The sequence below is a fragment of the Xenopus laevis genome, chromosome 3L (genome assembly GCF_017654675.1).
Source record: "Xenopus laevis strain J_2021 chromosome 3L, Xenopus_laevis_v10.1, whole genome shotgun sequence".
Taxonomy (NCBI): Eukaryota; Metazoa; Chordata; class Amphibia; order Anura; family Pipidae; genus Xenopus; species Xenopus laevis.
In genome coordinates this window covers 6,813,766-6,828,148 of record NC_054375.1, presented here as the reverse complement: position 1 = coordinate 6,828,148, position 14,383 = coordinate 6,813,766, and the positions used below count along the sequence as shown (strand labels likewise).

The window sequence follows — 14,383 nt, the reverse complement described above, 5'->3', positions numbered from 1 at the left end:
GAACCTTACTATTGTTTTTATAAATATGTTAATATGAACTTGAACTAAAACAGGGCAAACATCTGAAACAAAGTAAATTCAAGGCACAATCAAAACAAATCCCCAGTTGGCTGAGAAGCCCTTTGTATGAGCAGACCCCTTCTCTAGAATGTCAATTTCTAGAAACTTTGCAATTGGTCCTCATTATTTATATTTTATAGTTGTTAAGTAATTTCCCTTTTTCTTCTGACACTTTACAGCTTTCAAATGGGGGGACCTTATCTCTTATTCAAGTCAATGTATGGTTGCCAGGGAATTTGGACCCTAGCAACCCGACTGCTGAAATTGTAGACTGGAGAGCTGCTGAATAAAAAGCTAATTTAGTGAAAGGTGAACAAGCCCTTTAAAGTAACAGGTAAAAAGTATGTTCAGCACAAGCCCTAATGATTGAACTCATGTCGAACTAGAGGTATACGTCCCCCTTTTGAGGTCGGCACCATCTATTCTGCCGACAGAAGCCCCGTTCAATTGACATCTTACAAGATGGCCTCACTCTAAATCCAGATCTAGCAAAATGGTACCTGTGTTCTTTGTGCTCCTGAAGCTGACAGTCCCTGCATGTCAGTTTGTCGCAGGTCTCACAGTACAGTTTCAGTTGCTCCTTCTTGTGGAAAGGGCAGAAGACAGGACGCTGGCTATTTGCACCAACCGCTTCAGAGGAGAAACCATCTCAAGTCACAAAATGGGAAATGACCAACGCACGTTACTTTTAGATTTTTTTACTTTATTTTAGGATTTCTGTTGTCTAATGGTTTGGAAAAGCACTTGTGCTTCACTCCATGTCCCACTGAAACCGCAAAGCTTTTACTCACCAGGCGGGACTTCTTCCTTCTGTCGCACAGTGTGGTCCTTGGTGAACTTCACTCTCTGATGGGCCTGCACGCAGTTCTTGCACAGCCACTCCACGCACTCCACACAAAAGCCTCGCGCCTCTGCGTTGTCCTCGCAGCTCGTACAGACTTGCTAAAGGCCCAGGAAAAAAAAAAAAATCAAAGAGTGATCACTTTAAAGGGGTTGTTTTCAGATAGATCTCCAGAAATAAAAACTTTTCCCAATAACTTTCTATTTTCTATGTGTCACCGTTTTTCTAATATTGAAGTGTAAAGTGTCAGTTTTCACCTTCTAAAGCAGCTCTGGGAGGGGGGGTCGCCGACCCTCTAAACTGTTCTAAATTGATACATTTAGTTGACACATTTCTTATCTTTGTCCCTGCTGAGCAGAATCCCCGAGTTTCATTACAGGCAGCTGTTAGAATTGATACAATAGTTGCGGATACTCCAGAGATGCTGCTGAGAAATGGATCAACTAAATGTTGTAAAATTTTAACAGTTCAGAATCTGCGCCTGAATTACTGAGCTGCCAGACTCAAACACCAGAGACAGGGATGCTAAAAAAACTTAAAAACAGTACAAAATAAATAATGGAAAGTAATTGAAAAAAAGTCCATTACTGGAGAACAACTGAACTGAAAAAAATTGCTTGGAAGGCGAACAACCCCGTTAAAGGAGGACTAAACCCTAAAAATGAATATGGCTAAAAATTGCATATTTTATATAGTGAACTTATTGCACGAGGCTAAAGTTTGAGCTTGTCAATAGCAGCAATGATCCAGGACTTCAAACTTGTCACAGGGGGTCACCATCTTGGAAAGTGTCTGTGACACTCACATGCTCAGTGGGCTCTGATTGGCTGTTAAGAAGCTAAGCTTAGGGCTCGTCACTAATTATCCATCAGAAAATGAGGTTCCCCTGTAATATAAGCTGATGCTACAGGGCTGATTATTCAATTCTGATGCTAATTGCACTGGTTTCTGTGCAGCCATGTAGTAATTATGTGTATTAATTACTAATCAGCCTTATATTGTGACATTTCTATGCTATGTGTAATGTATATTGTGAGTGGGTCCCTAAGCTCAGTAAGTGACAGCAGCACAGAGCATGTGCAGTGAATCAGCAGAAAAGAAGATGGGGAGCTACTGGGGCATCTTTTGAGACACAGATCTTCACTGTTAAAGGGCTGTGGTTGCCTTGGCCGGTACAGAAGCACAAAACAATGTACAACATTTCTACCTACTTCTTAAGTTATACTTTTCTTGTCCTTTAAAGGGGTGGTTCACCTTAAAGTTAAAGGGGAACTCCACAAAAAGATAACTTGCACTTTTTGAAAAGTAAACCATTTCACGAACTTTGCAATATATATCATTTAAAAAATATGCAGACTTTTCATGTTTTTTAATGGTTTCCGACAGTTCTCTAAGCCTAGCCCCCTGCACTCCTCCTGATCTATCTGACTACTTTGCTGAGCCGTCTGACTACTGTTACTTTGTATCAACAGCCATTTGTCCTCAGCCTGCATCCTCCAGAATCCACAATTCCCTGCACACGTGATTTCAATAAGGAATGGAACATCACAGTGCAATGCATTGTGGGTTATGTAGTTCCTGCATGTCTGTAAGCTGTGGAGAAGTTCTTACAATTTGTAACATTAGTGTTTAGTCCCTCCTTCCCTGCCAGGATTTCAAATGATGCAGAAAGAGAAGAACTGTTAAACAGCTGGATTTCAGCATAGAAAATGACATTTATCCATAACTTTTTGAAGAAACAGATAACTGTGATGGATATATTAGGGGTTCCCCTTTAACTTTTAGGGGCAGATTTATTAAGGGTTGAATTGAAAATTCTAATTCTCGAAAAAAAAATTATGCTTTATCCCCTGTCAAATTCGACTAGGGAATTTTTTAGGCTCTTTAAAAATTCAAATTCTACTATTCGGCACCTAAAAGCTGCCGAATTCATGTATAAGGCAATAGGAGAGATCCAGAGACCAATTTTGAGTCTTTCTGACATTCGCGTTTTTTTCAGAAAAAAAAACTCGAATAGAATTTGGTCGAATTCGATTCGAGTTTTCGGGTCTGTAAAATTCATCCGAGTTTTAGAGATTCGATTTTTTACTTAAATAACCCTCCAGTAGAATTTCGAGTATATTCGATTTTAAAGGTATAATGTCATGGGGAAAAAAATATATATATTTTCAAAATGAATCAGTTACTAGTGCTGCTCCAGCAGAATTCTGCACTGAAATCCATTTCTCAAAAGAGCAAACAGAGTTTTTTTATATTCAATTTTGAAATCTGACATGGGGCTAGACATATTGTCAGTTTCCCAGCGGCCCCAAGTCATGTGACTTGTGCTCTCATAAACTTCAATCACTCTTTACTGCTGTACTGCAAGTTAGAGTGATATCACCCCCTCCCTTTTTCCCCCCAGCAGCCAAACAAAAGAACAATGGGAAGGTAACCAGATAGCAGCTCCCTAACACAAGATAACAGCTGCCTGGTAGATCTAAGAACAACACTCAATAGTAAAAACCCATTTCTCACTGAGACACATTCAGTTACATTGAGAAGGAAAAACAGTAGCCTGCCAGAAAGCATTTCTCTCCTAAAGTGCAGGCACAAGTCACATGACACATGATGGGTCAGCTGGGAAATTGACAATATGTCTAGCCCCATGTTAGATTTTAAAATTGAATCTAAAAAAATCTGTTTGCTCTTTTGAGAAATGGATTTCAGTGAAGAATTCTGCTGGAGCAGCACTATTAATTGATTCATTTTGAAAATGTTTTTTTCCCCATGACAGTATCCCTTTAAGAGAGTTTAAAAAAAAAAAAACCTTTGATAAAAGTTCCACTAAGTATGTTACGGAAATGCCAATTATAAGCAACTTTTCCATTGGTCTTCATTATTAATTTATTTTTCGTTTTTTGCCTTCTTCTTCTGACTCTTTGAAGTTTTCATATGGGGGTCATCGACCCCATATAAAATGCAAATGCTCTGTTAAGGTGGCCATACAATTACGATCTTTCCAGTAAAGATCTTTTGTTTCAATACACACGTGTAGAGCTAAATTGTCAGATATACAGACAGAAACAATAGAATGCTACCTGTAGCTAATGATTTTGCACTAACAATGGCCGATGTTCGGATGCCTTCATAGGTGCCCGATCAAAATTTTCCAGCCAGCCCAATCGACCGATAACCGAGTCTTCTGCTGATGTTGGTCGGTCCACTCACACCATACACACCGAATATCGTACGAAAATTCGTTACGTGCGATATTGGTGTGTCTATGGCCACCTTAAGGTATTGTTCAGGCCTCTCCTATTCATATTCCAGTCTCTTATTCAAATCAATGCATGGTTGCTAGGGGAATTTGCCTAGCAATTGCTGATTTTGCAGACTGGAGTGATGCTGAATTAAAGGCTAAATAACTCGAAAACCGCAAATAATAATAAATGAAAAACAATTGCAAATTGTCTCAAAATATCCCTCCCTATATCATACCAAATTTTAATTTAAAGGTGAACAACCCCCTTATTTATCGATTTTGGAATCGATAAAATATTTTTTTAGTCTACTCAAAAAGACCCATGCTTGCTCTGCCCACTCAGCATAGCCGGTTTTAAACGCAGTTCCCTTCTAATATCCAATAGCAGACAAGACTCACCTGACTTGGCTTCTCAACGGTACTGCTGGGAACCTCGGTGGTGTCACGGACGAAAAAGTTCTCAATGATGTCTCTTTCTGCGCACTCCTGACTGCATACGGGACAGCGAATCACCCCAACTGTAAAAATAAAAAAAAGGGGACAAATGTAACAATAGATTTCAGTACCTGGTTGCTTGCTCTTCTCTTCACTACCGGTTCCGACTACTAAAACAATATAGAAAAGTCTTGGCTGGAGGACAGTTGACTTCTGCTTTCAGAAGCAATTATATATTTACAAAAAAACTCTTAAAACCACAAAAACATTCTTTTGAGTCAAATTTTTGGGTGGGCTATAGCTGGCCGTACTTGAAGAGAACCACCAAACAAGCAGATCTTTCAGCGATATGCCCACCAACGGCAGTGCTATATCGGGGTACTCCGAATAAAGAAATTAGGAAAATACAGGAAACAACATTAGCAAAACATTTCTATGAGAACAAACATAGGATTTCACAGATTCGGTGGCAAATTGTAGAAAAAGTGAATGAGATACAGGGACAAGACTTTAAATAAAAACTACGGCAACGCGAAAGTTGTTGGATTTGGACTCTGCAAACACAAACTCCTAGAGGCTTAAATGAAGAATTCAATCTATCATGTTCTTTTATAGTTTATTATTAAACCATTTTCAATTATTTTGCAGATATGAATTCGAAAAAAAATCGAATATGCATCCATAAACCTTTTTTTTCCCATTATTAGGGAGAGTGATTTATTTATTTTTTTATATTTAAGATTGTGAATCGACACATGTGCTCCTCTTATTACTTTGTTATAGATACTTTTGTTCCATTGGGACTTTTTCACCTGGAGAATCCTGTTTGCAACATTTATGGACACTATTTTGGATACATTGGACATTGAACACGTCCTTCTTTAGTGGGGTGGGTAATTTGCTTATATATTTTGTTTTCACGTAGATTTCTGTATCACCTGACGAAGGGGGAACGCCCCCGAAACGTTGTGACGCAATAAACGCACCAGGGGTATGACCCCGGTTTAACTCGCTGTGTGTGCTAGCCTGTATTGCTTTACTACTTGGAATTTGGGGGTGCCGTCTCCTTTAGGCGTTTAGCACCAAGCGGAACCAGCGGTGAAGGGCCTGAGTGCAGGGGCGAAACTATAGAGGAAGCAGACCCTGCGGCTGCAGGGGGGCCCAGGAGGTATAGGGGCCCCATGAGGCCCTAATTCATATACAATTTCAATAAAATATTGGAGAAACAAGTCAACCTCTAAACATTTTGGGGACCTGAAAAATAATTTGCTGTGGGGCCCAGTAATATCTAGTTACGCCACTGCCTGAGTGTGCACGTGACCTCTCTGTACAGTGAAATCCGAACATTTGGCCCTAAGGCTGAACGATCGGATTACAACGCGGAGCCATGGGTCAGTCGGTGGAAAAAATCAATTCCCGATTGATATCGTGGCCAGATATCGATCGGGAAGACCCTTTGGAAGCCTCCATACACGGGCAGATAAATTGCCAAATCTGCCTATCTGTAGCTTTATCTGCCCATGTATGACCACCTTTAGAGTAGGTTGCCAATTTTTTGTCCAAATAAAAATCTGGACAAAGGGAATGGGTCTGTGACATGATCACACAGTTTATTAAATCACAGGGGAATTTGAACCGGATAACCTCTACAAAGCCCAGTTTAAAACCAGAAAGGTGGCAACCCCAGCTTACATGTCCTTTATGTTTTAAAAATGAATTTGTTTTTCCTGCAGCGACACAGGCAGACTGCTGACTTTCTATAGTTAAGACACATTGGCTGATACACTGCTCTACAGTGAATTACAAACTCCTGACTCGTGCTGGAAATCAGCCAATGAGAGAAGGTAAAATCTGCCAGTGACTCACAGCATGAGTGTGTTGGTTGCAGCAAAGGAAGAAAAAGTTTGGTTGAGCAGCTCGAAAAAAAAATTGACAATTCTATAAACAACCGTAACCTTAAAAAGAAAAACTATTCCTGAAACTACTGCAGCTATGTAATTTTTTATTAGAACAGTTTAGAAACTTGGTGTTTAATCATTGCCACATTACCACTTTACTGATACATTTTCCTGTTTCCTTTATGCACTCTAATCCACACAATAAAGGGGGAATACAGAACTGTTCATAATAGTCTCAAAATACGACAGCAGTAATTTCTCTTTTTTTTTTTTATATCCTACAATTACTCTCTCCCTCCCAGTTCATTTTACACAATAATCTCTTTTTTATTATGCCACGGAGGCAAGCATTCTCCAACCCGCCCACAATGACTGCATTGATTACTGCGGGGTGTAGGAGCATACATCATTTAAAAACCTGTCAATCACAATGTTGAAGTATTCAAACACATTTGAATTTACAAAATGGTCACAGTTTGGAGCTGTAACAAGTGTTTCATTATGAACAGTATGACATTACTTAAAGGGGAAGTAAAGTGTAAAATAGAATAAGGCTAGAAATGCTGTATTTTGTATACTAAACATAAACACGAACTAACTGCACCACAAACCTAATCAAACAAATGATTTATGCTTTCAAACTTGGCCACAGGGGGTCACCATCTTGTAACTTTGTTAAACATCTTTGCAAGACCAAGACTTTGCACATGCTCAGTGTGGTCTGGGCTGCTTAGGGATCATCATAAATTATCAAAACAGCACAAGTCAAATATCTGCCAGAAGCCGATACAGCAAGACTGATTAATAATCAGAATATACAGACTGCACTGGGTCCTGTGTTGTCATGTAATCTAATAAGGATTTTATAGTTGTTGTATTGTTTAATACAAACTTTCTCCAACTCTGCAGAACCAGTGGCTGCAGCAAAATAATCCTCCAAATAGAATCCCAGTTTATCTGTTTAAATCTGGCTCCATGATCTTTGTCCCTGCAATTGGAGTTGGAAACAGTAAAGGGGATGTAAAATCCAATACAAATCCCTACACAGTCGCCGCCTGCTCTACAGGGAAACAAACAAAGCTGCTTGAGTTCTGCATGGCTGGGAAGTAAGGTGGGGGCTCCCCCTGCTGTTCATAAGTATGATTGTTTCCCTGCAGAGCAGTTAGGGACCGTCTGACAATTCCTATCCACAGCAGTAAATGGAGAATTTCATACAGTCAGGTTTCTTAAAAAACGGTACACATTTTTAATCAAAGTATACTGGAGATAGGTTTCTTTTTCATTAAAGAAAGTAAAAATGGGATTTTATTTTTTTTTGCCTTTACATGCCCTCCTACATGTTTTTTTTTTTTTAAAAACTGAAAAAGATTCATTAATACGAAGTGGCACATTCAGCTGAAATGATGGGTAAATGAGTGAGGCCTGTGTCAAGTAGTTCCTATATGCTGCTCCTCATATGCAGGTACATGGGTGTGGCCTGTGCAAGCAGTTTCTACATCCTACTCTTCATGGGTGTGGCCTGAGTAAGTCATTTCTATGTGCTGTTCCTCGTGGGTGAGCACATGGGTGTGGTTTTTAAGTAGTGTATATGTGCTGCTCCTCATGGGTGTGGCCTGTGCAAGTAGATTCCATATCGTGCTTCTCATGGGTAGGCGTTAAGGCCCTTCAAATGTATTCATAACTACATATTCAAATTAAATGATTTAATTGTAAGACAATGATTGGCCTTACACCCAAACATCAGAGTGCCTTAAAGAAAAATCCTTTAACACAAAATCACTCTTTTCTTTTTTCATTGGTATATTAAAAGACCTAAGGTATTTTTCTTTTTTTATTTCACATTTTCAGAACCTTTAGAGATACAAAATAGATTCAATTGACCCTATATAATTTTATTTAAATATCACAATTTATATACATAAAAAACTAAATAAAATAAAAAATAATGAAGTCTCTGCTTGCCAGTAACGAAGCTATGTTTTTTTTTTTACCACTGCTGGATATAAATTTAAGGGAAACTTAATTTTCTCTGCTATCACAATGATTAAACACAACAAACATGGCTTGCGAGAGCAATCTAGAACAAAATCCAATTTTTATTAGCACACAGGACTGTAGCCTCTGGGAACTGCCTCAAACTGGTTTCCACTGGATTGAGCTGAAAAAATCCAGCCTGAACGTCTTTCAGCTTAGGTTAAACCATTCTGAAAGGGGAAGAACCACCTAAAGCTCAACCATCCCCCACTGAGTTAAGTGGAACATGCACACAATTATCTCAAAAAAAAAAATTAAAAAATACATAGAATTCAATTTTGCGATTTAGAAAAAAAGTGGGGGAAATGAAAGAGTAAAGTGCTAAAGGCCACAATAAAAAAAAGCCCTGCATTACATTAATCTTGTTTGAAGGCTCTGCAAAGCAGGAGAGAATTGGGGGGGGGGGGAAACCAACATCTCCCCCAAAGAATTAGCTCAGATGTAAAGGTTTTGGCAGCTCGTCTATTTTCATTCAGGGTTGCAGATCAAAAAATTTAATTTAGAACTGTTTTAACCGTCAACCGCAAATAGAAACAGGCAATCGAAAGCAATTTGGGAGGTTTCCACGCAAAAAAAAACAAGTCAATGGAAAAGAAAGCTATGCCATAATGAAACGGTCAAAGGAAACAAATTAACCCCCATACACAATACAGACATTTTTAGCCAAAAGTATCCCAAAAAAATGTCCGAAACACTCAACGTGGAGTTCCAAACTGTCAACCAAAGTGGTGGTAATCACCAAGAGCAATGCTAATGAATGACTGGGATGGTGTAAAGGTCAACACCATTAAAGTCTGGAGCAATGGAGATGTGTCCTCTGAATGGCATTTCGCCATCTGGCAGTCTGATGGAAAACTCTGGATTTGGCAGATGCCAGAAGAACTGTCCCCAGTAATAGTCCCGATGCTTAAATTGCTTCTGGAGACATTTTGGAACAGTAAGTTTTGGTGGAAGACGAGTGAGTGTCTAAGTTCCTTGACAATGATTAGGGCTCAGGTTGCTGGTTCCTGAGAAACCTTAAGGCTACAGGGTACATGGGCATTCCTGAAAATGCTCCTACTTTGTGAAACAAAGCGAGGTCTGTAGAGAATGGACTTGCTTAGATGGGACTGGAAGAACTTGAATGGCCTGCACAGAGCTCTAAGCTCAACCCAACTGAACACTTGTGAGATAATTTGATAAATATGCCTCAAAAATATTGATTAATTCTGCCACCACCCTCGGAATTGATTTCTACTAATTACCATGTGGGCACGGCAATGGGTTCCAACAGCATCCTTTAATAAGGTTTATGGATACATTTATTATTGGGTTGTGTATTCAGATGCCTTATGCCTCTCCACTCCTTTTAGACCAACTGACCAAGATGCCATATGCATACATGGAATGGCAGCAGGTGGTAGAGCACACTAGAAAAATGGAAGAAATAACATATATTGTCCATAATAAGAGCACTACATATTGGGATATCTGGGGACCATGGGTTATGTATATAAATAAATCGAGTTAAAAGGGATGTCAATCAGAATACAAATAAAGGGAGGTTCCTTAGCAGTATAGACAGGAACGCATCGGGGAGGGGGTAAGGGAGGCAGCCGAAATAATAAAGGTAGTAACCGGTCCAAGCAACCCCGAAGGCTTGAGAGATGGCCTGCGGGTGATGCAGCGGACGCCAGATGTACCCAGTTGCGAGATAGCCAGGGTCCTACATATTTTTATTCTACTCTATCCTACTTTTTCTTTTTTATGTGTTATCTGTTTATTTTTGTGGTATTGTATTATTTTTGTATTATTTTTGTAAAAATTGTTAAAAAAAGGAAAAAAAAAAAAAAAAAAAAAGATGCCATATGCAATGCCAAATAAAATAGAACATCTTTGTATACGATTTTATTTTAATAAGAAAATAGGCATATAATTAATGAAAATTTCCTCTGCCTCTTTTCTTTAGGTCCCAAGTTTGAGAAACGTTTAATTAATTAATTCAGAAGAACTGTTTTTGGTTTCAAAAGTCTGGTACCCTAAAACACAAAGAAAATCCTAGAGCAACATGTTTTGTTCGAAACTGCCCCAATTCTACCAATTTTAACATTTTTACAGAGTGTTGCTGTGACGGACAACAACTTCCTCATCACAGAGATCTGCGGTTCAGCCACAACGATTTATACACCACACAATGAGATACGTGACAAATCTGGCTATACACTCAGTCAAAACAGAATACGTTTTAGGAGACTATGTTATGGGGCATTTGTGTTTGGAACAAAAGTCGTACGAATAAGAGATAGCAATAGCAGTGGATCAGAGGAGGGATGAGCTGGTTAACCAGAAACCTGTAAGTACAAATAAGTACAAACTCAGGTGTAATTTAGGTAGGTAAATGGTTGAATCTCAAACAGGCCCTTCCCCATTGCTGATGTAATAGTGCTGACCCCCTACTGAGGCTGATCCCATCCATATGGAGTCATTAGAGCAGAGCTGGGTCAGATGAGGCCTGAGGTGCTAGATTGAGTTCAAATTAGACAAGTAGCAGGTAAGCATTGGGTTTGGGTTCAAAAATGTCAGACCTGCTGTTTATGTATAGATTTAAATATTGGGCTGTGTATTTAGATGCCTTATGCCTCTCCACTCATGTCATCAATAAATCATTTTAGACCAACTGACCAAGATGCCATATGCAATACCAAATAGAACATCTTTGTACACAATTTTATTACAAAGCACCAAAGATAGGAAAAATGTTAGGCTGTGGAAGAACAAAAAAATTTAATTCTTAAAAATGTTAAAAAATAATAAAAAGAAAAAGGGTCAAATATTTGAAACAAAGCTTCCCGTTAATCATTTCTCACCAACAGTTCATTTGTTTTGATAATTTGTGAAATATAAAGAAATTACTATTGTGCTTGCCTAACCCAACTTTTCCCCTAATCCAAACAATTTAACTATGTTGTTTGGCAGTTCTGCATAGAAAAAATGACAACCCGTTCTTGAATCAGCCAATGAGAGCAGGAAATATGTCAATGACTCACAGCATGTTAGGGTGACAAATACAGCATTGAATATACAGTAGAGCCGCCCATTAGAAATGAAATGGTGTAAAATACAGGAAAATGCAATAAAAGCTTCAAGTTTTTATTTAAATTACAATACTTGTGTGTTACGGACAGCACTGAAATCAGCGAGTGTTACGGACAGCACTGAAATCAGCGAGTGAGAGAACGTGATATGCCAATGACTCGTAGCATGTTAAGGCGAGGAACAAATATAGCATTAAATATAAGCCCACCATTAGAACAAATAGTGTAAAATAAAGGGAAAGTGCAATATAAGCTTCAAGTTTTTATTTAATTTATAAAATTTGTCATACGAGATTTATTAAAATTCATTATCTAAATAAGCCAAATATATAATATTATACATATATATATATATAAAATATTCACACACAATGTTGGACAATATAATAACGTAACATATGGTCCAGAATAAAAAAAATCCCGGAAGCACCAACTGAAATGGTTATTGAGGGAGCTCACAATAAAAAAAAAAAAAAAAAAGAAAAAATTCTGTGCATCGCTTCCCCCACTGATTTTAATAGCACTTGTTTGGACTTGTGGATATATTTGTAAAGCAGACAATTGTTGATTGGAAATGCGGCAGTCGTCTTAGCTATCAATTACCTGGGTGACAAAAGGCCTGGAATTGCCTCGTGTGCTAATGTCATTAACATATACGGAATAACAACAATAATTAACTAGCTGATGTGCCAGGCATTGTCTGTGAAATTTTACATCTGCAAAATAATCAAATTCTAATTTTTTTTTTTTCCATAAAGCAAATTGATAAATATTTTTAGTTTTGGAATCAAAGGCAACAGCTATACGAATTATTTTCCACTCCAACAAGGCACAGAAAGTTGACCGTAGGAGAACAAAGGAGCTTTGCAGTTGAGCTTTGATAGACTTTCTAAAGGCAAGAGCATTGGAGATTGTAAATGTTTCAACTGAAAAAAGTCAACATGTTTTCCTTTAGCACAGACGGTCAAGATTGTAGCTTTACAATGATGGAAACAGTCCATTATTGATGGACTATTTCCATTTTCTTCCAGGCAGCACAATGGTACATCCACTCCTAGGGTAAAAGGAAGATAAGCCAAAACTCGATCTACAGAACACCCTACGTTAGTGGTCCCCAATCAGTGGCTCATGAGCAACATGTTGATCACCAACCCCTTGGCTGTTGCTCCCAGTGGTCTCAGAGCAGGTGCTTACCTTGGAGGCAAGTTTTGGTTGCCTAAAAACCACATTTACTGCCAAACAGAGGCTCCTGTAGGCTACCAGATCACAAACACTAGCAAATAGCCAATCGGAGCCCTTATCTGGTAGCCCCAAGAACATTTTTTCATACTTGTGTAGCGCCCCAACTCAATTGAATGCGGCTCACTGGTAGGCTTTTTAGAAAACGTCAATGGGAAATTACTCAAAAACTGTAAAAATAAACCTGGAAACAATTTACCAGACAGGCTTATAACACAATGTAGTAAATAAACTAGGGCTAGGGAGTCGGTACATAAATCCATCGACACCGACTGCTCAGTTTATGGTAGCTCTAACCCTTACTCCTCTGTTTTGAAAGGAACACGAACACCAAAAACTGAAAGTGTATCAAAGGAATTAAAATATAATGTACTGTTGCTCTGCACTAGTAAAAGCTGTGTGTTTATTTCAGAAAGACTACTATTGTTTATATAAACAAACTGCTGTGTAGCCATGGGGGCAGCCAATCAAGCACAAGATACACAGTAGATAACAGATAAGTACTACTATAGTTTATATAAACTATATATAAACTATAGTAGTACTTAGTTTATATATAGTTTATATAAACTATAGTAGTTTATATAAACAAGCTGCTGTGTAGCCATGGGGGCAGCCATTCAAGCACAGGATACACAGTAGGACAGATAAGTACTACTATAGTTTATATAAACAAGCTGCTGTGTAGCCATGGGGGCAGCCATTCAAGCACAGGATACACAGTAGATAACAGATAAGTACTACTATAGTTTATATAAAAAAGCTGCTGTGTAGCCATGGGGGCAGTCAGAGCCTGTACATTTTTGGCGACGCCAACTCTACATACTCAAAATTGTTACCGACTCCACATCTCTGGAATAAACATATAAAAAACCTATGATATAAATAAGAACATCTGTTTAAGGGATTTGGTCCCGAAATGCGTTAGGTTTTTGTCCAGCAACCTGCTATATTAAACTTTGTCCAGAAGTGCCGTCTACTGTAATAAACTGTAGCCTTCCATCTGTAAAAAGCCAAGCATGTATAAAAACGCAACAAAAACTCATCAGGTGAAGCTTGAGGGCACCCACTACCAGGAAGGCTTAGCTTCACGATTTCTACAATAAACTTCAAACATTTTATAAATATTAATTTTCCCTTAATTTAGAGAACATGTACAACACTTCATAAAATACAAGATACGAAGAAAAATGTATTGATGACAACTTTTTGAAGGTTTAAATGTAAACAAAGAAGGCTGATGAATCAAATAAGTGATATAAGGTAGGTTTAAAAAAAATACACGTCCATCAAGTTCAACCTTTTAAATCTATTTCTAACTTGACTAACTGCTAAAAATCCTGGTGTTTATGAAGCAGATGGCACAAAGTAGTTTGTGCACAAAAAAAAAAAAAAAAAAACGCAGCATGAAAATAGCTAAAACCTCTTCAAAACCAGATTACGAAGCATCAAAATGCCTAAAACCTCTTCACTTGGCATCTACATGGCAGTCATGTCAAAACACCATCAAGTGGTTTATTGTTGCCTTGTATTTGACAAGGGCAAAACATTAATTGCA

At 38.3% G+C, this 14,383-nt stretch overlaps 1 protein-coding gene across 4 annotated transcripts in view; it reads right to left on the bottom strand.

The window, feature by feature from the left end:
• The window catches only part of trim24.L (tripartite motif containing 24 L homeolog), a 52,015-nt gene that overhangs the window by 21,087 nt on the left and 16,545 nt on the right, over nt 1–14,383 (bottom strand). For 3 of the 4 annotated variants that reach the window (XM_041585902.1, XM_041585903.1, XM_018240874.2), the window contains exons 2-4: nt 4,545–4,663; nt 852–1,002; nt 561–708 (exon numbers count right to left, since the gene is read on the bottom strand). In XM_041585902.1, coding sequence (XP_041441836.1) covers nt 561–708; nt 852–1,002; nt 4,545–4,663 — 418 coding nt within the window. The remainder of the gene's footprint in view (nt 1–560; nt 709–851; nt 1,003–4,544; nt 4,664–14,383) is intronic. The other variant, XM_018240875.2, reaches the window with a different exon arrangement.